Source organism: Danaus plexippus, chromosome 4, assembly GCF_018135715.1.
Source record: "Danaus plexippus chromosome 4, MEX_DaPlex, whole genome shotgun sequence".
NCBI classification, from domain to species: Eukaryota; Metazoa; Arthropoda; class Insecta; order Lepidoptera; family Nymphalidae; genus Danaus; species Danaus plexippus.
Window position 1 is genome coordinate 8,847,643 of NC_083538.1, and position 26,544 is coordinate 8,874,186.

At 38.1% G+C, this 26,544-nt stretch overlaps 3 protein-coding genes across 3 annotated transcripts; 1 reads left to right on the forward strand and 2 right to left on the reverse strand.

The window, feature by feature from the left end:
* Positions 1–223: 223 nt before the first annotated feature.
* LOC116768407 (putative E3 ubiquitin-protein ligase UBR7) lies at positions 224–2,742 on the reverse strand. Its single transcript, XM_032659118.2, has 2 exons — positions 2,422–2,742; positions 224–2,149 (listed from the first exon to the last, which is right to left on the reverse strand). The coding sequence occupies exons 1-2, from the start codon at positions 2,584–2,586 to the stop codon at positions 326–328; spliced, it is 1,989 nt and encodes a 662-aa protein (XP_032515009.2). The 5' UTR covers positions 2,587–2,742; the 3' UTR covers positions 224–325.
* Positions 2,743–3,179: 437 nt separating this feature from the next.
* LOC116768582 (radial spoke head protein 9 homolog) lies at positions 3,180–4,171 on the reverse strand. The gene has a single exon (XM_032659326.2). It carries the CDS (start codon positions 4,109–4,111, stop codon positions 3,296–3,298), a length of 816 nt encoding a protein of 271 aa, XP_032515217.1. The 5' UTR covers positions 4,112–4,171; the 3' UTR covers positions 3,180–3,295.
* A 10,714-nt stretch (positions 4,172–14,885) lies between these two features.
* Positions 14,886–15,929, forward strand: LOC116768686 (fork head domain transcription factor slp2-like). The gene has a single exon (XM_032659474.2). It carries the CDS (start codon positions 14,942–14,944, stop codon positions 15,638–15,640), a length of 699 nt encoding a protein of 232 aa, XP_032515365.1. The 5' UTR covers positions 14,886–14,941; the 3' UTR covers positions 15,641–15,929.
* The last annotated feature ends 10,615 nt before the right edge of the window (positions 15,930–26,544 follow it).

A 26,544-nucleotide genomic window follows, 5' to 3' on the forward strand; every position in this document is an offset into this window, starting at 1 on the left:
TTTACTTCATTCGTTGTATTCACAGAAGTTTGTGTTTCTTGTTATATAAGTATAATATTAGATTTGTTTTACTGACAATAAATGTAATTGCCTTTGTTGTAAAATTAAATTAGGTGGCGGTTAAAGTACTATTAAAATGATTAAGATAGCCCTTTTGTTTAACTGAAATGTTACTTTCTACACAGTAATAAATAAATGTTTCAAGAAATTAAGAGATAATAAATAAAATAAAAATTATTTAATCTGTCAAGTTCTACAAAATTAAAGCACTTTGTCCTTAAACCTGGAAGGATAAAGATTCAAAAATATGACATCAGCTTGGTGATCACCGACAAAAGTACACACCCTCTGGTTCCCTCTTGGGCTTCATTCCGGCAAAGAATGCTTTGATGTCTTCCTCCTTGACAATTTCTTTCCTGTCCTTGAAGCTTTTAAGGAAGTCTAATAGCTTGTCTCTCATTTTGTTGTACTCTGTCAAGGCATTGATCTGTTGGATTCTATCCAGCGATGAAAGTGCTTGGAGCCCCTTTTCATACTGTGATGGCTTACCGTTGGTTTTCTCCTTGCCCAAGCTCTCGTACGCGACGACTGTGTCTTCAGTGTCCATAAGGAACATAACAGACAGGTCCTTATACATGCTCAGACATTCATTGCATGTGCAGAGTCTCTGGCGGAAGGTTGAGGGCCAGAATGTTGCTCCTCTGTACACTTTTTTGTCATTTTTAGGACAAGTGCATGGTTTGTCAGTCACCTCTCCTAATTTACTTTTCTTACTCACTGAACTATCTGTTGTTTCTTCTGTGGAAAGTTTTCTTTTTTCTGATCCTGTGTGATTGCTGTCCCCTGTTACTTCATCAGTAGCAGCGTCTGTATAATTACTGTCAACAGGATTGCTACAGTTACCACCACCTTCATTTTTTGTTTCCTTTCCTTTTGATGTGTTTTGTACCACATCTTTTTCATCATGAGATGCCAAGTTTTCCGTTTTTTCCTCTGTCCCTTCTCCTTTTTCTAAGTTATTTAACTCACTTGTTCTGTTGATAGTATTGTCAGCATCATTTTTTTTATACATTTTCCCGTTCTCATGTGTAGTCTTAATATCTTCCTGACTTGTTTCTGTGATATCTAAATTCATTTTTGACTTGCAGCTTTCACTTTCATAATCTACCAGAGGCTTCTCTTCATCTGTATTTTCATCTTGTCTATTTTTCACCTCGCTAGTTGTTTTCATAGCATTTTTGTCTTCGATTTCTTTTGCAGTATTATTTGTGTTTAGTTCCATGTCTCGTTGGATCTCACTATTGATAATATCTTGGCTCTGGTCACTACTAGTATCTCGGTCATTGGTATTGTCTGCATTGCTTCCCTCCTCTTTAATATCAGTGTTGTCTTTATTGTTACAAGTTATGAGACTTTCACTTGAAGGATTCTCAACACTAACATCAACATCAGAAATACCTTCCATCTTAGAATTATTTGTTCCATCATTTTCTACTTTCTTTTTATTTTCTTCAATGTTTTCATCAATAGAAGAAATTTCTTTTTTAGGAGTGAGGCTAATATCTTCATTTTCCTGAGACCTTTCACTATCTTCAACAGCTGTGGCATCTGTTTTGAAGTCTCCATTGCGAGTTTTAATTCCATTCTCAGGAACATTAATGACATCAACATCGGAGCTTTCAACATTTACAACCATGTAACTGTAGGAATGTAAAAAGTCATATTTTTCCATACATCCTTTGCAAATCATCTCTGTGTAGAGTTCACTGTTAGGGACAGTTGTTTCTAAATGTGTGCCGTGGTACCAGTCCTCGCATATGGTACATTGGATCATTACATCTTCAGTTTCACAATCTGGATCGGGGTATGGCCTCCGACACACACAGTATACTCCACTAAAATTCTGGTTGTAACTATTCTCCTCATTAAAATTTGCTTTTTTGGGTGCTAACTGACAAGGATTAGAGTTGAATTTTGAGTTGCCGCAGTCACATCTAAAATTGCGTTTAGTATACAGTTCTATAAGTTCATGATTTTCATGACAAGTGAGGCTGCAGGCTAGACAAAGACCTGCTCTCTTAGCTGGGTCAGATTTCGCTTCAGAGCAGCAGGTCATGCAGGCGTACAATGCTTGTCTCTTTATGTAGCCCTGCAAATAATACAATTACAACTGTCAATCAGAATTTTATTAGCCTAACGAGTACCAACAATACTTTAATATATATCTTTACTGTTACATATTATAATATATATCTCTTCTTTAAAAAAGTACACAAAGTACAGAATACCGATCACAAAATTTTCGGACTTCAATTGCGTTTTGTAAATATGTTGAGTGTTGACAACAGGTGTTCATTCAAACATGTTATGTAAATTTGTTTAACTATAAGTGTTATTTGGTTAATATATGGCCAGACAAACCTTAGAATATGTACAGTTTTTATCATCGGAACCTCCCAACACAGCGTTAGCATCTTCTTCAAAATTTTCTTGTTCCTGCAAGACGTCCATCATTGTTACAACTTTATCTTCCTCACATTCCGTCATTTCTGCGTCTTCAACTGATTTTGTAACGTCTGTAGCCATGTCGGACGATTATATTTAAGATTATCCTTGAGACTCCTCTTGAATAATTAAATCAACAAAAACTGAAAACGCCGGTTACAATACAAATAGGCGCCAAGTGAATACAATTTTTTTTAAGTGTCGACAATCGGCTTTTATAAAAGAATGAATGAAAACGTATGGAAGTTTGTATCGTCCATAGACAATAAATATTTATACAATATAGTAATTGCAGTAGTAAAAATGAAAGTTAAATTGTATAACTCTAAAATAAATGTATATGACATATAAACAAGAAGATTTGACATTTTGTAGACTTGCTATTATGGAAGTGAGGGATAAAATAATTTATAATATTGTTTAAATTAGATACTTAGAATGAATATATATATATATATATATATATATATATATATATATTAATTTATTATGAAACATCTCCCGAGTTAATTCTTAATGGGTTCGTCAGCGGTCAGAGTCAGCCGGTCAGGTCTTGGGTATAAATAGGACCTGAAGCTACTCCACATACATCATGTTAGGCGATCAGTAGAGATTTTATAAATTTTAACACATACGATAGGGATGTTATAGCTTTTAATATATTAATAAACGAATTGTTTGATAGAAAACCTTTAATATTAATAAGAGTTCAAATATTTATTAGTAAAAATTATATGCGAAAATTATAAACGATAAAATAGAAAGCCCCATTTTATTTATTTAGAGACCGTTAGAGCAAAAATGGCACATCAAGATTTTTTCGACCATTGCCCACGTATAGAAAGCCAGCTTCGGGAGTTCTTATCTTATGGAAGTACATCATGCCGGGCCAGTACAAGCTCTTGAGGTATGCGACGCTACCGTTCTGTTCTAGTGATAAATTCCAGCAGCCATTTGGTATGTCCTGATCTACAGAGTCAAGAAAATCCACACTGTAGTTATAGTCTGGTCGCGTGAGCAAATTGGAATTCCAGCGATGCTGAGGAATACGGATGTGTTGATACGATTTGAGATGTTTCGCTTCGGCAGCGGTCAGACCGTAATAGTTTGGGTTAATGACAGTCGTGCCATCGGGTTTTTTTAAAAGCTGCCCTCTGGCGCAAATTTCCGCTTCATCGCAGATGTTGCTTATCGTAGCAGCGAGTCGGCTTTCCTCTTTCATTTGCTGACATCTATCGGGATTATTATCTTCTAGAGATTCATCTAACACCTTAATTTTCAACGCCGGGTCACCGCGAAACGGATAAGTTGCCAATAAAGATAGATGTTTGTACTTTTTTTTGGCCTTCGGAAGGAGACCCCAGAATTTAAAGTCGGTGGTATAAAAATACTTCCTGTCATTGATGGCGTCGTTGTTAATGCCCACGGCGATGTGGTAGTCCGCGTCCACCGCATATAGCTGGCCCCAGTATTGCACGTGGAGGAAATGATTCTCCACTTGCAGTAGTGTTAACGAGTTCTGCAACAACGAAATAAGTTCGCTGCTCAGCATCATACCGTTCACATTCACGTATTCTTTATATTCCCAGAGCTTGTGAACGTTCATGTTAACGATATGATCTATTAGTTTCTTATGTTAATCTACTAAGCCCTTTTCTAATTTGACATTGACAATGGTTATGACTTTTCATAACATAACGTTATATTTTTAAAAACAAAAACATTTCCTAACCTGGGCCTGCTCTAGGTTTCTTACAAATCCTTAAACTAAAATTAACTATGCTTAATTGTAGATCTCTCTAACTTAAATATTATTTAACTTAATAACATTTTTTTCATGTTTTCGTAAAGTTGGCCATATAGAGCTTAAGATGTATACTAAGAAAATATTGTAAGGTAAGTTTACCCTAGCTTTACGAGCAGGTTTTTTCGTAAGGGTCATCAAAAAGTTGCAAATTGAGATGGGAGTTTCGAATGACAATTATACGACATCAAATATTTGCTGGCCCTCTGTTGATCGTAATTCGTAACTTGAAACCACGGATCTCCAATGTAAAATGGTTCACGGTTGTGAATGTTTTATATGTGATAAAAGTTCATCTTGTACTGGATGAAAGGAAAAACATGGAGCAAATTACTTATTTCACGTAAAGTGAGCAACTCGTGTTGCTTGTTTGCAGACTCTGGAGAAACATTTTGCGAGAAATATTATCGACATCATTTGTAATGTTATCGTTATTTAGTAGTCACGTAAATATTTACTTCAAATTTATCAAAAGAGTGAGCATATTAGCTGAAACAACATTTTTTTGCTATTCATGCAGTTATTTTTGTATTCTTGATGATATTCTATGGTTATTATATTGGACTCGCTAAGTTTTCTGTTATATACATTATTTATATATATCTAACTAAAATTATTAAAATTTCGATGTTTAGTTTAACGTTACATTTACTAAATCTCATGAAAGTTTTAGCTATTCAACACAAGATGGCAGTATAAATAAAATCACTACGATATACTTCTACGTTTCAAAAGATGGCGATCTAAACCTCTTAAAAATGAAAAAGCAGAATCAATTCAATTTATATATCTGCGGGTAAATTTTGACTTGTTTAACATTTATTAATCATGTAATCATAATTTTATTGCATGCCCACAAGGTTTTCGAATTATTCGACATAAGTTAAAATACCAGCGGAATTAATGTTTTTAGACTTATATTTAAAATGCTATAAGTAAGCAGAATGTGAAGGAAAACATCGTGAGGAAACCTGGTCTTATAATTTTAAATTATAAGATTGAAATCGCCAACCCGTCTTGAGCAAGCGTGGTGATTAATGCTCTAATCTTCTCCATGTGAGAGAGGCCTTTGCTCAGCAGTGGGCTCCTATAGGATGATGATGATGATGAAGTAGAATGTTGCCATTATTTATTATATTAATCTAAAGTCAACTTCAGTATTCCAAGAACCCTAAAAAGGCTTATTAACTCTCAGCCTGCATCTAGCTCACAGAATTCTTATCTAAATGGACTAGTGACGTGATTTTACCGACACCGAGTACCTTAAATTACGGTTCCAGTTGAAAACTAAAGATTAATCTTCCATAAATACAAAGTTATATAAATAATTTTGTTATTTAAAAAGTTTAAAAGGCTAATTTTTTGCGGTATTTAATTAATATGCAACAGTAATTGTAACTTTTTGCATTGTAATTGATAATTTCAATTAACTGATGAGTCGAACTGTAGTCCCTAAGACATAACGTTAAGTAAATAAATATCAACTTGGATCAAGGCTGTTTGTAATTCAAATTAGAAGCGTGATAATCACTTTGAACTAAAACGTATCTTTGTTCGATGACAACTTCCTATATGTTAAAATCGTGAAGCATCATCATCTAGCCCTCCAATATAATACGAGTCACAACTACAGGAGACAATAGCTCGTAAACACGTGCTGAGTAGAGTCACTCCGAACACGTGCCGAGTAGCGGAGCTGAGGGTCTGCGAGGCTCGGCCCGGCGTCAGATAGTGCACACGGAGCGTGCCTAATGGTTCACTATGACTCGCCTCATCTAGATAACCTCTCGATTTGGCAACAAGTGGAAAATCTGTGGGTAATTAGTCACGTCTTCAAAACACGAAGATCGCTAACCAGTTCGCGTCCGCTGGTTCAATGTCGACTGTCATTCATCAGACCAGCCACCCAGCTGAGTAGATTATAATTACAAAATTGTTCGTTATTACTACACAAAAAACTGAAATTGTTAAATACTAAATGCAGCATACTACTGATATAGGAACGAAATACTAAGATCTTAAACTAATTAAATCATTTGACGTTAAATTATAAAATCACCGTTTACAATACGCGGCCGCGGAGCGTAATGTTGTGTTAATGGGTTCTGTGTTAGGCGACGGCCGTAACAATAAACAGTCGACATATGCGTTTCAATAGGTATTGGTTTCTCATCGGAGCGGAGTCAGCGACACCGGCTGTCTATTTAGCGAAGTCAAACACGCGAGTGAACGTTTTGTGTGGGTTCATCCAAAACAATACCTGGGTTCCCACAAGCTCGCCCCGAGCCTCCCCTGGCCGCCCCGAACGGCCCCCGGCAGCCCCGGCCGCCCCATGAGACCTTAATCGCCCTTTTCTTTATTTTTCGCCACTAATTGTTAACGAGAGGCTGGACGCCGGGCCGCGGGCCCAACGACTCTCTGTCAATGGTTTTAATCTTTTTCTGAACAGTAAACTGTGTTGGATTACTCGCGATCTGCCCGCCGGTCTGTTTGTTTGTAACGTCTTTTTTTAATTTGTTTCTACTGAGGCCCCGCGGTTTTGTAGCAAAAATAATATTGTTGTAGCTTCGGGCTAATGTCTCATGAAATAAACTAAAGTTACATTTAAAAAATTACAAAATCAGGAAAGATATCAAAGTAGTTTAATAATAACTATGACTTTGATTAATAAAATCCTATGGAATCAATCTGTTAGAAAACAATACATTTTCGAAATCTCCGCCAATTAGCACTCAGCTATTGAATCGGAGGTAAACATTTAATGGCTACACTCTGTTGGATCACAATAATAGAGAGAAATATCCCACAATCGATTTCGCGAAAAGTTTGAGTGTTCTTTTCCCACAATTATACAAGAAAAGAAAAAGTCCAAGCTGTGAAATCGAGTGGCGATACGTTCCACAAAGGCGGGAGCATTTCGTGTTTAATCGTCGACGTCAGCGGGCTGAGATTAACGCTATTTGTACTAAACACGGCGGCATTGTGCGTGCTCCTCCGCGTCGCTGACTCAATACTAATTGCACAATAAACCGTTTGTTATGAAGATTAGAGTGCACTGGGACTTCTGTGAGAATATTACCAGACCGGCTCGGAGCGGCGTCCCGCTTTATGACTGTGTTATTGGGTACTGATGACTTCAGATTCACTTGGCTCACTGAGTAGGTACTCTTATAGTGAAATACAAATGTAATATAGGGCGTAAATAAATTATATATTATAATTGCGTGTTTGAGACATTGAGATAGGTGATTATTTTAACAAAATATAGCCGCGTGTCCTCGCGCGTGTTGCCATTAATGAACAGTGTTGCAGTCTCGGTCCGGCTCGGATGGGGCTGCCAGGACAATAATTGGCGCCCCGCGGACAACGCTGTAATGTTTTGATAATGATGACTATTTGTAAACGGGATTTATGTTTACAAATCCTTAACCAGACGAACGATTTTATAAAACAGTTGTTTACTTAAATGCAATCTGCATTAATTGTTAAAAAAAGTATTTGAAAAAATCTCGTAGAACGTCTGTTAAGCAAGTTAATTTATATACACAATAGCTTAAACACAAAATCGCTCACGGTAGCTTCATCTTGACAGCTCGACTGACAGAACATTTGATGAATCGTGCCGTCTCTAACGTCTGCTGCGGCTGAACTTGGCTTTTACATTTGATAGAGTGCCTTGCCTTACTTGCTTTACACTTGACAAGAGGAAGAAGATCACTCTTGTTATTTATACGAATAATGCAACCTCAACGCTCTTTAAATCATTTTCTTTCTATACAATAAACTGGAGATTCATTTGTTACAAAGATTACCAAAGTATGCGGAATATTTAGCACAGTACTGAGTATTAATGTCACTCTAGCACAATATTTAGAAGTTCTTGAGCCTTTATTATTCTGTTTGTGCAATTCATACGTAAGAGCTCCCTGTTCCAGTCTGTGGACACAACACACACTGCCAACACCATTTTTATATTTATAAGTAACATCTCATTTATATGCTGAGCCACCTCAGGAGTGGGAACAGTCTTTTGGCTTCACTGACTCATCGGGAATTTACATTTCAATGTTGCACGAATTCAATATTGATGCACCGCTGTATATAACAGGGTAACATTCGTTACAAATACAAATATTGTGTATGTAGTCTTTACATACTAAGAAAACAGTGAAGTAATTCTAAAAATAAAATAAAAATAATTTACTTGACTTTTTGTTTGACGCAAACAGATAGGCAAGTTTGAGATGAATTGTATTGTTTACGGTTAAATTGAAAGAATTGTTTTAACGTCAATGATTGTCGTTTCATTTGACTTGTACGTTTTTATAAAGGCATTTTAAGATATTCAAATAATTCCACTCATATTCCGTTAACATCTTTACAGTTTTAATTTGTTTTTGATGACGCGTATTGTAACCATCCTTCTGGGAAGACAAAATTAAAATGTCAGAACTCAGAAGTCTTGCGGTGACCGTAAATAAAAAAAATAATAATATAGGACGGACGCCACTTCACGTGTCAAAAGATTTACTCCTAACCTACATAAAGATATCTAAACAAATGAAATAAATTTCGTAACGAGCTACAAATAAAGGGTGAGCCGACATCTGTATGAGGAGACTCGACACGATCAATTATTGCCATTGTCAGAAACCGACAATACAATCTTCACACGTCGTCGCGCCATATTGAGACATTCGTTACTCTATAAAAGACCCACGCTTCTCTCGACTCCGCAGAATGTTTTGAACTTTATTTGGACGTTTTAAAAGTCATAGTTGTCTCTGGTCCGGTGGGACAGGTGCGTTCTGAAACCGAGTCCACCTCCCACTGCTTGCCAACAAAGCGACACTAGTTGTCGCACAAAGAACCGTTCTCCCTTGCGCGGTACCATCTACCAAGCTAAGGTCTTAATTAAATCGTCTCCGATCGTTTGATTTATACATTGAAATGTCTCCTGAGACCCATTACAATAATACTACTTACAAGACGAGGAAGTACGGCTATCCTGGACTGTTACTTCAATAATATTATTTGTTGCTTTCATAGCTTTTAAGTAATTATTTCAATAAAATGTACAATATTTTGTTTCAGCTTTTGTCACATGGCAACACACTGCCCAGTATGCAATACAGTGAAATGTGCATCAAAAGATATGAATAGACATTTATATTTTTATATGTGAGTCTTTGTATTTCTCTTATTATAACGTTGCTTATTTGTAAACTTCAATACTTTCTCTAATCCTCTTCACAGTTCCAAATGGTCCATGCTCATAATGGAATATCTTTTAAAACGCAAATCCGTCGCGTTCGGACAATCAAAGGACGTACGTGCAACAAACTACAAATAACAAAACTCAAAAGTAATCGTCACTACACAGCTCGGACCCCCCGGTGACAAATCGGATCGACTTGTTGCAAAAGGAGTTAGAAAAAAAACGGACACGAGGCACGACAGATGCTGTGCAAAAAAGATGTGCTCCGAAATCTCATTATTACAGAGATTTGCGGCTTTCAATAGATTTAATTGTTTTGTGATGTGGGACAGCGTCCGATGACGGACTGGCCGTTACGGAAATTAGGACGCTTCATTTTCTTTTTGACGGAGTTGAGCGGATTTGTAATGAAGTAATTGCAACTAGCGAGTGTGGGTTAAGTAACGCAGTGGGGAGATAAATATCTCCTTAAACGGCTTCATTCTCTTTAGACAGCGATCACAAGTGTTGGAACGTCTCCTTCTAACTTTAACAATACCTCATCTGTACATTGTTTCTTGCCACATCCTACCGTTTTCAGTATACCACAAGTTTTCAATATACAAACTTGTATATACTCGTATATAAAGTTTATAAGCCGACAGATGACAGATGTATTCGCTTGTACAGTAATTATAATGAATTGTATATAAGCAACGTATTATTATTTATCGTTCAACAGAACGTGAGATTCGCCAAAAAGCAAAATCGTGTTTGAAACAAACGAATGCAATTAAAAGTGAGACAAATCCCGCGATGTGTCGCCTTCAGTTGGCGCGTTGGAATATAAACTTTATGACGACAGACAGAGAACTGGTTTTCAGAACTTACTTCACATGTACTGTTTTTAAACTTTCCTTATTCATGAAACTCGAAATATTGAATTTCTTTCTTTCTTTTCGATAACTCGGGAAAGTATAAAAGTAAAGCTGTTTCTACATTTTAGTTATGGCCACTCTATATAGGATTATTTTCTAAATATATGTTTAATATAGAAAGCAGCTTCAATATCGTGTCACGCTCTGGGCTCTCCCGCCAGCTGTTCAAGGAAGGCCTGACGGGACTTGTAGTGTAACACAACTTTAATAAGTTTCTAATTGTCTGAGCGAGGCTCGGCGGGGAGCGGGCGACTCGACTCCGATACCATTGTTATGTCCGTGGATGTCGAGTCCGTGCTAGAAAATGTTTTTAATTTATATTCGCTTCCGAGATGTCCAGGTGCACTAACAGCAACTACCACTTTGATTCAAGAGGCACTCGAGTTATTTACGACTTTCGGCGACTATGTGTCTTAAGACAATCGGATAGGGTCGTTTTTCGATCGGCCGGTTGCAAACCGTCGGTATGTTATAACTGTTTCGTTATATTTAACTCTGAACGTGCAACAAAAATGTAAAGAGCCTATTTATTGGAGGCAAGGGTTCTCAATTAGCGGAAGGGAGTCGCAATCGCTCCGCGAATGAATTTATTTCAATACAAACCGAGGGTCCATTGTTTCCGACGAATGAATAAAACGTTGCTCAATTGAGCGTTCACAAGTTTTTGTGTGCTCTCAAATATTTCCTTTTGTTTTAATACCACCTATAAATTAATAAACTCTGCGGGGTAGTTCCACGATCCTTATGGCATAAATAAATCTCTGGCTGAATGAAGTAAACTTTTCTCTGTATCGATAAAATATAAAAATAATATTTATGAATTTATGACGTAATAAATTTATAAAAAGAGGTTTGGAGAAGAGCTCTCATCGCATCACTCGAAGTAACAATGGAGACAAAAAAGTATCCGGAAAGTGATCGCGAGGGCGCAGCATCCGGCCCGCTTCCTCGAGAGCCAATCCAACATGGCGACAATATTAATCAATATTTCAACAACATTAGCTCGCGAGCCGAGAGACATCTTAAGAGGAGACATCTCCGTTCGAGCTCAGTCGACCCAATTTAAAGATTCGAGGGATGTTTATTACAGATATTTGGAACATCAACAGAATCCACATTCTGTATCGATCGCAGAATCGATTACACGCACACATACATTAATTTAAAATAAATAAACATCGAATAGTTTATTATTAATGTTACATTCAAATGTAACAATGTGAACGTGCATCCCGGAGTGCGCGCGCGCGGCTCACAACAACGTCACCACAGCGACATCTAGAACAGTGGGGTACTGTTTGTTAAAGGGTAGTCCATAAAAAACAATTGTATACATTTATTAAATAAATTCAACGAAACAAGCGATAGAGTGAATCAAATATTTAGTAAAGAAACACTCCAAGCGGCGGCGGCGGACGGGAGCTAACTAAATAATCAGAGATCGATCTGGTACGTACCAGTAGAGAGGTTACAAAGAAGCCTCATGGCCGGACGAGCGGAGATATACAATCACAGCGGCAAATAAACATTCAACCCCGAACTAAAAACACGGCGACCCTCGTGGAAACAGTCCGCGACCTCCTTCACACTCTGTTGTTAATCACGAAGACTCTGTTTGGACGATAAACATCACAATCTGTTATAATATTTATTATACATTTAATGAATTGTCACTTAACATTTAAAACGAATCCTCGTGGACTCCTAACAAACATTTATATCAGAGCGTTGCTGAGTTTCCGTCTTATTTATATAATATATCTATCGATATAGTAACACAGTAAAGGATCACATCTCAATCCCCGACACGAACGTTACAACGTGACCCAAAATCTACAAAATGTTTATTCTGGTCGAATTCACGACGAAATTGCTCCAATAAGAGGAAAAACACGCGCCAGACTATTTATTTATTTACTTTGTGTTTACTGAAACAGAGCTCGTAGCCCGCAGCCAGCAGCTCCAAGCTCGAAGTACGTACATAACGTAACACAATAAAGGCTTTTTTTGAACTCCTAACGTATACATAAGTTACAATGACATAATAATAGAAAGTACTATGTCTATGTAACTGAATTTACACAGTGTTTTATGATAATGATGACGGTCATATGAGGGAGTGTGTGGTGTAGAAACAGCGCGGAGCGGAGGCTGTGGTGGCGGCTCCAGTCTCCAATCACCGAAGAAGAATGTTTGCGACCTCGTCATCACCAGGGCGACCACGACAATAATTATGCTGTCTCTCACAAATGTTATATATCGAATATTGAAGGACGAAGTGAACTTATTATCACTATTACTTATTATCACAAAAAAATATCATACAAACTTATTCGTACAAAACATCGCCACGATACTTAACCACATCGAATGTATTAGGTTTCAACATATTATAATAGCATTAGTGTTCTGGTGGAGCCTGCGTCTGATGGTGTCTCTAGTGATTGCCTAAATCATGACGAAACACGCTCGCGGTCAGAGCTGACGAGCTGGAGTGAGAGAGGGAGGAGCTGCAGTAAGGGAAACATGGAACGGCAGGAGGTGGAGGGAGGAGGACGAAAATGTATATATATTATGTGGTTAGTAAACATTTAAGATTGTGGTTAAATTCTTCATGCCTTTGTTCCCGATATTCTAATAGTTTATTGTTAGAAATAAAATTAAGATAGATCGGGTGGAGGTAAATTATTACGGACAAAACAGCACTCGAACCTGCAACCATCGGAATAGAGCGATCCTATTGTCTTGCAAACTAAACTATCGCGAGTTACGACACGAATTAGTTTATTATTAAACATTACTGTATATTATAGGAACATATCTTGCGATAGCGTTATTTGAAATAAGTAATAGCATGTATATACCTTCAGTAATAAATATGTGTACATACTCGTATATAATCGTAACCACCAAAACTACGAACGCCAATGGTCATAGTAATTTCATGATGTTAATGAACATAAAAACTATCTCACATACCCAGCTCTACACATATCTGCTAATGTGAAACGATCTATAAATAACTTTCCAACATTCGGGTTCAGTCGGATACCTACAGGAGAGGTGAGGTCTATACAAACCTAGAGGCTGTTTGTCTGCAAACAGTATAAAACAACAGCTCTATGTAGAGACACGTAGCGGGGCGTGGCGGAGTGGGCGGAACGTTGTATATTTAGAATACTATATATAAAGGTGTATATCTGTATGTTGGAGAACAATAGTCAGGTAGAGAGGTAGAGTTTGGAGTGGGTGTGGAGACTGTAGAGCTCTACACGACACTTTCTTTTATATGGCTTTATATTTTTTAATCATAATAAGATACATTAAATGATTGATCGATTAAATTTACGAAGAACTAATGATCCTTGAATGAACCGATGAGGTTTTTGTATAATTACTTTTCAGAACTTTTTCTCTCTTAATATAAGTTACAAGAAATAAAAATAAAAACCTATATAAACGCTTCGTTGTGTGTCGTATCTCATCGTTAGAGCTTGTTAACAAATAACTTAAAACCAAAATTCATCTTAAGATGAGTCTACAAACACAATGTTCGCAAATGTACATGTGTGTGAAAGTCCAGGTGTCTGTAGTGTAACGAAGCAGCATCTCCTGCTTATGCTGTCTTAACTCGAGAAGTATCTTCTCTTCCAGAACATCGGTCCTATGAATCTATACTAGTTATTCGTCTAAGGACAGCCGGAAGCTGTGACTCACACATCCCTAATCCATTCTTCCCATCACTCCTCCACACGCTATACTCGCAACAAACATACGTTTTTTCGATACTCTCTTAAGGTGTGACTCTGAAACTATACCTCAAGTCAGTACCAGCTCAAGTGCTCCAGATCGGAAAGTATTCTAGTTTCTCGTCCTTTATATAGCGTCGAGAAAAAAAATCACTTAACTAATTCAAATGAATTGCCCGTAATATATTAGTTTCTATTATAATAAATTGAAGCAGTCTTTTTGAAATAAATGAAACGTTGCACTGAAAGAAAAAACACATTGTCATTTAAAATAATTTAATAATTTATTGGGGCGAGGAATGACAAATTTAAGCCGCAATTTATTGTTATATAACATGTGTAATGTTTACCGAGACCATTAATAATCCCATCACCGGCCATTAACGGCGGCCATTAAAGCAGTCACACTAAATAAACTCCCAAACAACGCGTGTAACATTCAGAAACAATGTTCACCAGAGGTGATGTGATCAACCGCCTGTTCCCTGACGGAACCCTAACCCTATCGAGTGAGCAGCCCTACAGTATTAAAAAACTGAACAATCACCTTCGGAACTGAGGCGGTGGATTGTCGACTTTATACACTAGAGATACGGGTCAGAGCGGCCGCAGAGTTCGTGTGGTGAACGTACATGTATCAGCGGATGTGTTATAGGAGGGGTCTGTGGCCTGGGCGGACGGCGAGGCGGAGCCCGGCCGCAGTCGCGCCGCTTAGTCCGGAGCGAGCGGCGCGCGATGCCGCACAGCTATGAGTCCTCCGAGCTTCGCCATCCGAGACCTTCTGCCGGAGGCGTCGTCGCGGTCCCCCTCGCCCTCCGACACGGAGCTGGATGTCACCGGTACGGAGACGCCGCCGCCAGGCTGCTCCACCACCGATGAAAAGAAAAATGAAAAACCGGCCTACAGCTACAATGCGCTCATCATGATGGCCATACGCAGCAGTCCCGAGAGACGGCTCACGCTCAACGGCATCTATGAGTACATCATGAAGAACTTCCCCTACTACAAGGAGAACAAGCAGGGCTGGCAGAACTCTATTCGACACAATCTGAGTTTGAATAAGTGTTTCGTGAAAGTCCCGCGTCACTACGACGATCCCGGGAAAGGGAACTACTGGATGCTGGACCCTTCGTCTGACGACGTCTTCATCGGTGGCACCACTGGCAAGCTGAGGAGGAGATCCACGGCGGCATCTAGGTCTCGGCTCGCAGCCTTCAAGAGAGGTGCCGTCCTTCACCCCATGTTCGGGAATCCGTATGCGTCTCTGGTGGGTCTGTACCCACCCTTACTATCGGTGTACGGGAGGTACGCCCTGCCGAGCCCGCTGCTGAGGTTGCCGCCGCCTCCTCCCAGCCCCTATCACCAGCTGTATCGCAGGATCCACGGCCTGTCACCTCCCGGCAGCCCACCAGCGGAGCCGGAGTCACATCTGATGAAGCACAGTTGATGGAGTCGCCGCAGTCCGCCGCTATCCTGACGATACCGGGCCAGGAGCCACGAGGGAAACGAAGAACGAAGAACGAAGACGAAGAGCAAGGGAGTTCCAGCGAGTCGATCGGTTGTTCAGTGTGAGACTGTGATAGGACCAGAGCCGGTCGTGTATTATAGTCTATTGTCTGTAAAAAGTGCTACCGCTATTTATTTATTGAAGTAAGATTATATTTAATGATATTAATTTATGTTAAGAGGCTACGTTAAGTTACGACGGACGCAATAAATATGTTTCCGATAAATCATTCGCTTGTAATTTAATTATATTGAACCTGAAACGTGATTATAATGATAAATAATGATCGCAGCTTGTCTGAATTATGACAAATTAGGGTTGCGTAAACAGGGTTTTAAAGAAATGTAATAACCAAATAAAACGACAGAAAAAACCAATTCGCAATTCGTCGATGTTGCCGGCCGCTGCGAATCGGTTACGAATATTTTAATCAGCGCTCCTATTACCACAGAAAATATTACTTTAATTTGGGAGAGGCGCTCATAAAGAGACGATTCAATCGGTTTTTATTTAAATGATCGCTGTTAGTGGCGAAATGTTTTTTCTTGATTACATTTTGATATCAAAACATCGAGTGAAGTAATCGCGAGCTTCCGCCGTCACTCAGACGACTCAATAAACCGATACGTCGAAAATAGCTCCCTTCAGTTATGTTACTACTCCTGCTGAACTATTACTGGCATTTGAAGATTCAGCTTGCATTTTGACTAAATCTTGTATGATATTGACACTTTTATTAGTTAAGGGAATAAACGGTTTGAAATAATGCAATAAGAATAGCTTGTATTTTTGTCCGTAGTATGTAAACGACACACATGTTATTAGATTGCAGAACCCCTTCATTTTAATTGACAATTTATGTAATTATACAATTCTTATTTATTTTAAACAATACAAGACTTAGTTTGTTGTTTTTTTTTATATTCAATATTATCGGTGAGTTTTGCTAAGGCTCACTTGTTATATATCAATAATTATGTATATTATGATATGATATGAAACTATAAAACTAATAAACAAATTGAACAACAAAGATGAATAAAGATGAATCGATTGTTCCAGAATGACGATTGATGTTTTGTGTTAATGTTACTCTTGAGTTAAGACGGACTCGAGAAACAACGAAGATTTACAGAATATATTTTAACAAAATTATGTTATAGACACGACAATATATATATATATAGTATAACTAATATGTTTCATAATTAGTCGTGGATATATTTGTTTGTAATTATTACGTAGTCCTCGGCGAGCGAGGTAAGAAACGTGTGGAGTGGAGTGATCTTGGATGGGTGACCGAAACTAGAATGGTGAAAAAATAAATATGTTTCTTCCTCCGTGTTGTAAAAGTCAGGGTTAGTTCTCTAAGCCAGCTGCAGCTGCAACACTTAGTTACGAGAGGAGGCCTGGTTATTGTCAAAAAAATTGTAACACCTCGAAGACTAATCAATATACGACAGATAAGGTCATAGACCTAAAATTCAGTTTGAAATAAAAATGAATACAGGAAGCGGTGTCTTATTTTTTCTACTTTCATCATGTAATTAAATATTTATTACACAATCTACCTCTAAAGTACTTACTCTCAGCAGTCGCTCTGACTAATGACAAAGTGTCGGTCCCGCGACGTGTTAATGAAATACAGCGTACGGTCGGGAGAGCTGGCAGTTTCCGCGGTTACAACGTGAGGTGTGTGTGTATCCTCCGCCAAAGAAAACATCTGACAGTAACACGACACCGATTTAAGTCTCGTAAGCCCGGCCATCTCTCATCGGACACAAAACATCTTGCGCCGCTAATATCGCGAAGAGCTGGGTTCGATTCATCTAACTGTAAATCACGCTCGCGAGTTGTTTCGACGAGATGTCGCCTCTCCCGACCACAGACAATTAGGCGTCCATAAACAAGCTCCGCGCTGATCCAAGGATTAGTGGGAACGGTCGCAGCCGGTGTTTGGCGAGAGTTTCTTGTAAATAATTGTAAATCTACGTCAAGACGCAACGACAAATACATATGTCAGGGGATTACGGGCTGGATTAACCCGTTTTGCTCTGTTTTATGTGACGCGCTGGCTCCGCGCTGGCTTCACGCTGACTGTTTCCCGATACAGACGTCTAATCTCTGTTAAATACGAGCGACTCGCTTATTGACAATCGCCTCCTAAATATGGCTTGCTCTTTGTTTTTGTTCTTCGATCAGTGTTTTCCGTTCCTCTCATGCTGTCTGAATGTTTCGACAAGTATCTATTCTTCACATACTCGTACGCGTCTCACATGCATTTTATTCATTACCATTCATGAGCAAAGGAATCCGGAATCCCTCTGATAATCATTGATTATTAATTGTTGTTCGATAGCTTTTATATTTCAACGTGAATTATAAAATAGACCGGAATTATGTTAAATAAACTATTTATATTCTGTATCGTAATAATGATTGAAGTCGAAGCCAACAGTGATCTCTTCTTAAAGTCACCTTATGGCGACGGTGACACAGAAAATGATCAAAATACGGGAAACAGTTTTATAAAGTTATACAGCGACAGTGTTTACGGTGAAAAGGTTTAGAATTGAATCAATGTTACTATTCGCGCACATGAATAATATAATGAGCATGTTATTGTTAGGCTGACAACTAACGTTAAACGTAAATGCCTCGGGAGACATCTCTAATCTCGCAAAAAAGAGATTATTCGGACGTTCACAAAACGTCTTTAATATTTATATTTAATACAATTACAGTCTTTTGTGTGTCTGTTTGTACACATTTCATTTGGATAATATTTTATTTACACACATTACTTCTATAATATCTTTACCCTTTTCAGCGGATGTTTTTCTTACTGTGAATGGAATTTGCGAGAACCATAGAAATAGTGTAATTATTATAATGGGAATGTTTGAATCCGGGAAAAATATAAAGGAACGATCCGAGAGGAAACATCGCACGTTTGTGGTCATTCAGTGTTTCTTTGATAGTTTAAAATAACGTGTCTTAGTAATCATGGTTCATAAGCGATACGTGGGATAAACACCGTATCTTGATAAATATATATTTTAAAATATATACGGTTATATTAACACGTCGTAGCGCCTCGCCTTTACGTCCCTGTGTTGCGCCCTGTGTTGCCCATGACCCTGTTGCTTCGACTGCTGTAGACGTCTCATTATCCAGTCACTCTATATTTTCTAAACAATCGCCGCCTGTCCTTCTGGAGCGCTCCCTCCTCCTCCGATGTTTCATAACAACCCATCTTATTCCAGGAACTGTTCCCGGTCCAGTGTTTAGTCTGACGTGTTTATTATTTTCATCTCTGAACACTCTCGGAGAGATCTTTTAGTTTCCGTGTTACTGCGATCGTTTGGTCGTGTCTACAAGACGTCTGTTTAACGAAGCTCTAAGGTTGGCGTCTTCATACCTCATACAATAAACCTCCAGCTCTAGCTTCAATTTAAAACCGGTTAAAGTTGGTACATGGAAAACAATTAATTATTAATATACGCCCAAACTAACGATGTCACTACATAATATTAATGGCTGGTTTTACATATTTTTTGTAAAAGAAGACGGCGCTGAGGCGTGTGACGTCAATAACGTATAGTGATGCTGTATTAAAATGTTATAAACGTATCATTTGAGAACCTCGATATTGACCAATTCTATACACACCTCCTATACACACCTTATATAAGTAGTCTGGAGAGTGGTCTGTTGTTATTGTTACTTCGTTAATTTTGAAATTTATATCTCAATAAATAAACTATTTTCTTCTATCTTGTGAACTGTCATTATTCCTTTCTAAGTGCTATGAGTACTGGGGTTCTACACAACAAGGCGGAGGTGTCATCACGGGTCGTCGTCTCTTTATGGGAATACATGTATAACAGCCGGGTACATAACCGCGCTGATAATCGAATCTTGACCCATTTTAGATTTCCCTGTAAAAGCCGTTTCAGTATTTCATCGGAACGTGTTGTGTTGATCTTAACGAGAACCAGTCGGCTACATCAAAGGAAACAATCGCCAGATCAAAGTATCCGCCGCGCCTCTATCGATACGTTGACTTTCTTCAAAATAATTTGTAATAATATTATCTATTGCTCAACATCTCCTCCGACGGAGACTCAAGAAGCGTCGAGCGGTAAGTTGTTGTACATTATATTATATTAATGAAAATCACGTAGCAACCGCCGGCTGCGTGTTGTGCGGTGGGTAGGTACGGAATAATATGATAAACTATTTGATAAGATAAGTGGACGGTTTTATTTATCGCGGTTTGTATCGAGCTGCAAACATGTTTAATGTGAGATGCAACTTTACAGCCATTATCTTCCACAGAGTTATCTTCCGTAAAATAACTCAGCTGACGTAAAATTTTATAAAAAATCTTCATAAAAACTCTCCCCCGTCTTCTCTGGACTTCACAGATGATGGTCTGATAATAACATTGTTTGCGGTAATTATAGTATTGGTGGATTGATATCGGATTACGTCTTACGACTCGCAAACAAAACGGAGCAAAACAATAAGTAATACGATACTTTAAACAAATAAAGTAATCGCTCGCCTTCAGGTAATTTTGGAATGTTATTGTTGAACGCGCGTGGACATACCCTCATTCTGGGGTAATTTTATTTGAAAATATATTTTTTATATTCACTAAACTATCACGTTACGTCCAGTCAATGTAAAAAGAACCTAAATATTATTATTGTGTGACAAAAAACATCTTACCCTGAATTTAAAAAAAATATAAATTAGATGTCACAAGTGCGTCACATTTAATTTTATATAATGTGAGATTAACTGTTTGCATGTAATGTAAAGTGAAGCGAGTAGAGTGTTCGAGTGTAATGAGCCCACTCTCAGACAAAGCTGTTCTGAACGCAGCATCCCTAGATGTGAGTGGGTGTAGTCGTCATCTCATCGCTGTTATTAAATTAGATTGTGACCCCTGCGAGGTTAACTCGCCTAATTGGACCTCTAGCCACATGATTGTTATTGCTCACAATAAGGGACAGCAATTTACTATTCAAGACTTTCAATTATTAAGGTCGGATATTGTGAACGTCTTTCACACAACTAACCTATCCATTACTTTAGAAGTTACATATTTTTAAAGATGTAATGAGAACATCGAAGCAATGATTTTTTTATGTTATTTGATATGGTAGGTATTTATCAATACATTATCATCTTCGTTACGAGCGGAGTAAACGTTATTATAGTTTGGAGGTTATTTTTGAAAGTTTCGAAGACGAATTCAACAGAATTTTCATTTGTAATAAACGGAGCAGCGTAATGTTTATTAATAATAATGATCACGACGAGGCCCCGCTTTTAATTCCAACGTAATACATTTGCGTGATGAGTCCGCATGTTTGACGGTTGGTTTTCATAATAGAATGATTTTAAAACACTCCTAGAGCGATTAGTTCGCACCATCGCACCCCAACGGAACGACCGCGACACATACATACATACAGAATGACAACTGTTGGCACACCACACTCATACGATAGCTTTCATAACATACAGGAAATATTTTTAAAAAGTATGTCGGACTATTAATTTAAAAGTAAATACGATCATCGGTGGGTCCGTTCATTTGGTGATGGAAAGGTGTTTTTTTTGTTTAAAGATTTGTCAGTTATGATATTTTAATATAAGCGAGGGAAACGTTGACCACATCTGAGCTGCCCGCATGGTCTCCAGCAATTACTGACGGCCGACGCCATTACTGTCCACACTTAGCTACCCTTCACAGATATGTTGTTAGTGATGTAGATTTAGAAGAAGTTTGTACAGATAAAAGTACATTATAATACAGATATCAATAAACAAAATTAAAAAATTATTGGATACTGCCAATGTCGAGTTCAATAATTCGATGTCAGAATAACATTGGACACGTCTCATTTACATAAACGCTATTTTAATTATTAAGCTTTATAAAAAATGCCTTTTCAATATCTACGTGACATCCAATCCGAGGCGTGTTTCTATTTCTTTAAATGATTTTTTTTATAAGTCACTAATAATAGTAATCGTTTCATTCTGTTGTAATGGCTCGGATCAGTTAAATATCGGTAGGTATCTGAGATTCGAGTCTCACTGAACGACTCGCACACAGTAATAAGATACCCTTATGATATGGTTTCATTGAAAAAATACAGCGGCTTCAAAATAAACATTGCTAATTGGAAACATAAACTTAGAATATACAGAGGATCAGAGATGTCTGAATATCGCCTGACCGCTACTTACTAACAGCATATAGATCATCATACTACGTCAGCTACATCAGCTCGCTATCTTTGTACTCTGCTGATGATTCCGTGTATAGTTCACGCTTCCGTGATGTGAAGCCCGCTGCATCTCGTCGCTCGGACGGTATTCTTAACCCCTTCAAAGTTCAACAGGTCGTGCCGGGGGTCGCACAGCTGATTTACGGAGCGTCAATTAATAATAATCAATTTATCTCAAGTTACGTCTCTAATAAATCAACATTAAATACTTATTGCACTTGTAACAAATATTATAAGGCGGAAGATTTTATTCTTAAATACAAACGTGTTTGAAAAATTGTTCTTTAAAAGTTCTTACCCACTCTATGGTTCATTAGTATCAATCTGTGCATAAACTTCCTGAGATCATCCGAGGACGTTTGTGGAACTTCTTCTGGATAACAATAATAATGTGTTTGACTAAAGATGTAGCAATCGTAAAGTGATTTCGTGTGCAAATATGATGCTGGGCTTGCGTGTGGTTATCGTATGCAGACACCTCAGTTTTGTTGCGTTTTTTTATTTAGAACAGGAATAGCATTGTCGAGCTAGTTGTGAATTTCTCATGCAATCAGCGCTGATACAATTACAGTTGAAAGGAGCTGTACCCTGAATGCCGCTCAATTGGCGTACAATGCGCGACCACTGAGCCAATTGCTCGCCAATGCGCCCCTATGACACACACTCACAATGGTTTTGCTTGATAACTTGATACAGTATGCCAAAATATGTACGAATATTGTAGCAATTAGGAAACGGAAAACAAACTAATGATTGATGTGGAAGCTGGGCCCGGGGGCTGGCAACGATCACATGCAGCGGTGTTAAGAGGTGTGGGAAGTTAGAAGAACACATAGTGTGCTGTTCAGTTTGATGGGGAATACCTTTACAATACAAAATATAATATTGCTGTATTCTTCGTATAGTAGATGAGACCATACAATTTTTATATCAAGAAAATTATATAAAACTTGATATTAATGAAGTTCTGGGAATCCTCACCATAACGTCTATCATTACGGTCGCTGTATTGTGAGAGGGTCACTAATAAGTTTAATAGAATAATTTGTATTTATAGTTGTCACTATCTCCCCGCGCCCCGCACCCCGCACCCTCAAATCCCGCATTCTCTCACTTTACGGGAATCTGAGGATCTTATTCCTATAATACAAGCAAGGCTCAGCGCATAATAACACCTTGTATTCCTTTTATATTCTGTGATATTTTAAACAAAAACTATTATAAAATGGCGTAAGTCGTTGAAGAGCGACGTTAAAAGATATGGGTCAAAAAAGGGTGTTTTTGTTTGCGCGTATGACTTGAATTTTCATTATATGTTTAATACTCCGATTTATTTGCCGGTATTTATTAAGGCGCCTTTCCCCGCTCTGTGTCTGTGGATTCATCCAGAGCAGTCCGAGCGGTTATGATTCCTCTTGTCCGCTACATATCGGAGCAACATTTGTATAAATAATTGGTGAGTGATTCGTTCCATGCGGGGTGTTTGTGTTCACTTTACGCCATTTCGTGTTTATTGAAGACGTTACATTCTTTACTTTATTGTGTTACAATGGCCTATTGTCAACATTTAATGTTATTAAACAATCATTCATGTACTAAATTCAATACAATCAGATATGTGGGTTTTTAGATTTAATGGAAAAGATAAATTAATAATCATTTACTTAATCGAACCATACGCGATTCCCAATTTATCTCTAACCTACATGTCTGTATGTCTGTACGTGTCATTTCTCCTCTGTTTCTCATAAAATTTCGTTACATATACATTTTACCGCCTTTTTAAGATTCTCAACAATGCAACAGCATTTAATGTTTCACATTTTAATAATTTTAATTTTGTTCCTAAACGAGTCTGCTGTTAATTAAATGGGAGTGTGTCTTTGGACAAATAACAACACTTGCAAGTCCTTGGCGGAGAGCGTTCTCAAAAATGAAACTATAAAATAAATATTGTTGACGTAATTAATGTTTGTTTGAGGAGTTCGTAATGTTCCCATGTTGAACGTCTCAGTTAATTGTTGTAATTGTATTAAGTAGGATGTACGGAACCCTACACCGGATCTTTGACGAGTTACGTAATACTGGGTACCGTACTGACCGCCCACAGACAGACACACGCTACATCACTATGTACGCTATTGTCTTTTAGCGTCATTTGAATGAGTCCTTACAATATATTAACGGAGTACACACTTCGAGAAACATGCTACTTATTTCATTTAACTCATGAAATAACGAGCGCCTACTCTTGGTCGACCGTTTGTTGAAGCTCCGCACGTTGCATAGCCTTATCATGTTTGTATATTATTGTGAAAACTACGTCATTTAATAGTATTAACTGTGTTATAATTTGGAAGTTAGTCCGTGAAGCAAACAAAGGAATTTCAATAAAAAAATTACTGAATGTAATTATTTAGTAATATGTATGATATAAGTTGTGAACGGGAGAGTCTTAGTAGTTGCGGATGTTGACTAGCAATTGAACGGCTCGTTCCAGGTCAGGTCGGTCGCAGACCTATCGCTGGTCTACTGCTGGTGTTGTTTGCTCCTTTCGCCTGCTACCACTCACAGTTTTGACAGATCCCCCGGACCCACCCGCACGTATAAACGCATATCCCACAACCAACACCACGCAATATACACCTTAACACATACTGTTAAATAACATATTCGTTCAACGATTCACGTGATTTACGATCTTTCAATGCGACATCTTGAGACGTCGTTATCACCTCGTAAAGCTGTAAATTGGATTCGTAATCGCATATTTTGTATCTTATGTCAGTTATGTTAAGGTATGTTTTGAGAGGGCGGCGAATATTTCATATGTTTAATGCTGTCTAGTGTAGTAACAGTCGTAAGGAGCGCTCGATCGGAAGATCAAAGTGGTCGGTGGGAGCGCGCTGCACACCTCTTGATACTTCATTAACATCGGACACGCTTTTTAAATCATTGGATTTATGACAATTTATAAATACTTATATTAATAAGATTGTCGCTTTAACGTTTTAATCTCGCTGCCACTCGGGGATTCGATCATTTACTAATATTAATGGTCTCTTGTTTTCGGTTCTGTGGTAAATAAAAATGAAACCTGTGTATAATCGCTTCTGATTTTTCTCTTCGCCTGTTGTCATGTATATTTTATTATGATATATAATTATTGTACATAGTGTCAAGAGCTGTCTGGTCGTCGATGGCCTGGTCGGTGTTCTTTGATGTGGCCGCTGTTTACGTATTTCCCTCCTCTGTGTTTTCTATAACACATTACCAGCTGGTTTCGAGGCGGGCTTGGCGGCCAGCGAGCCACTGCACGGCCAATTGATGAACATCGGAGTGGTCTTGCGGACATATTAGATATCAAAAAGTCGCCGCGGATTTATCACAAACAAGTATTACTCATAAGGCATGTGTTCACATATTAATGAATATAAAGACTCGTAGAAAGTTGATGTGGTCGACTGACGTCACTCGTCAGACGTGTCGTCGTTACCAATATTAGATCATCTATCGTGTTGTGTTTCTGGAATCTGTTTGCGATGTTGGCCTTGTTGGGTTGATGGCGCCCAACGTTGGTTGTTAGCGCTTCGCTGGTTGTGGCCAATGATCTTTATTGTGTGTAAACACGATGCTTTGGTTTTAATGTTAGAGTGTGGCCTAATTAAGAGGCGTTCGGAAGTAAAACAACATCCTTCCATCGCGATTCTAATAACAAATGATATTCCTATGTCGTTTCCTTCCATTTAGTTTCGTTTAAACATATTTCTTTTATCGGAAAACTAAGCGTTTGTTTATTGACGAAGAAGAACCAGATATAGAGATAAATTATAAACATATATGAAGTTGGGTGTAATATTTGGATACATTAGTGCTCATGATCTGTAATAGATGTGATCCGATCTCCTTTGAATGGTACATCTGCGCGCTCCACTTTGAAGTGTTGGTATATTTAGGTAGTATTTGTTTATTTTGATGCTGGCGGTGGGCCCCGAGACCCGACTTCATAAACTGCTACTCTCCACTTTATAATTCACTGGTTCGTTGGGTTTCTCGGAACGCGACGTTGGTGTCGAGCGACCTTCAACTCTTAATTAATTCCGTGAGGCTGATCACTCTTGAGCCGACTCGCGTTCGCCAGCGGACTCAGCCGCATCAGGACTAATATTATGATACCATCACAAGCGCCTCCACGTCACATCACAGTTATCATTTTTATATTTACTAAACATTGACGACACTTCGAGGTGTCCGTGAATGAGGTGAATGACTCGGTCATGTTTCTAAGATTTTGGCGACCGACGTAATGTATCTAGTCATGTAAACACCGACAGATTCTTTTTTAGTTTTAAAAAAATATAAAATGAAGAAAACCGACAAAACTTAAGAATAAAATTAATTAGTGGTAAAGAATCCTTAAAGCAATAATTGAATAAATATGTAACGATGTTAGTCTTGTGCTTGTGGATAGATTGTTCATTGACTTAATTAAAATCAATGAAATACAGTGACGTCACCAAATAAAGACTTCAG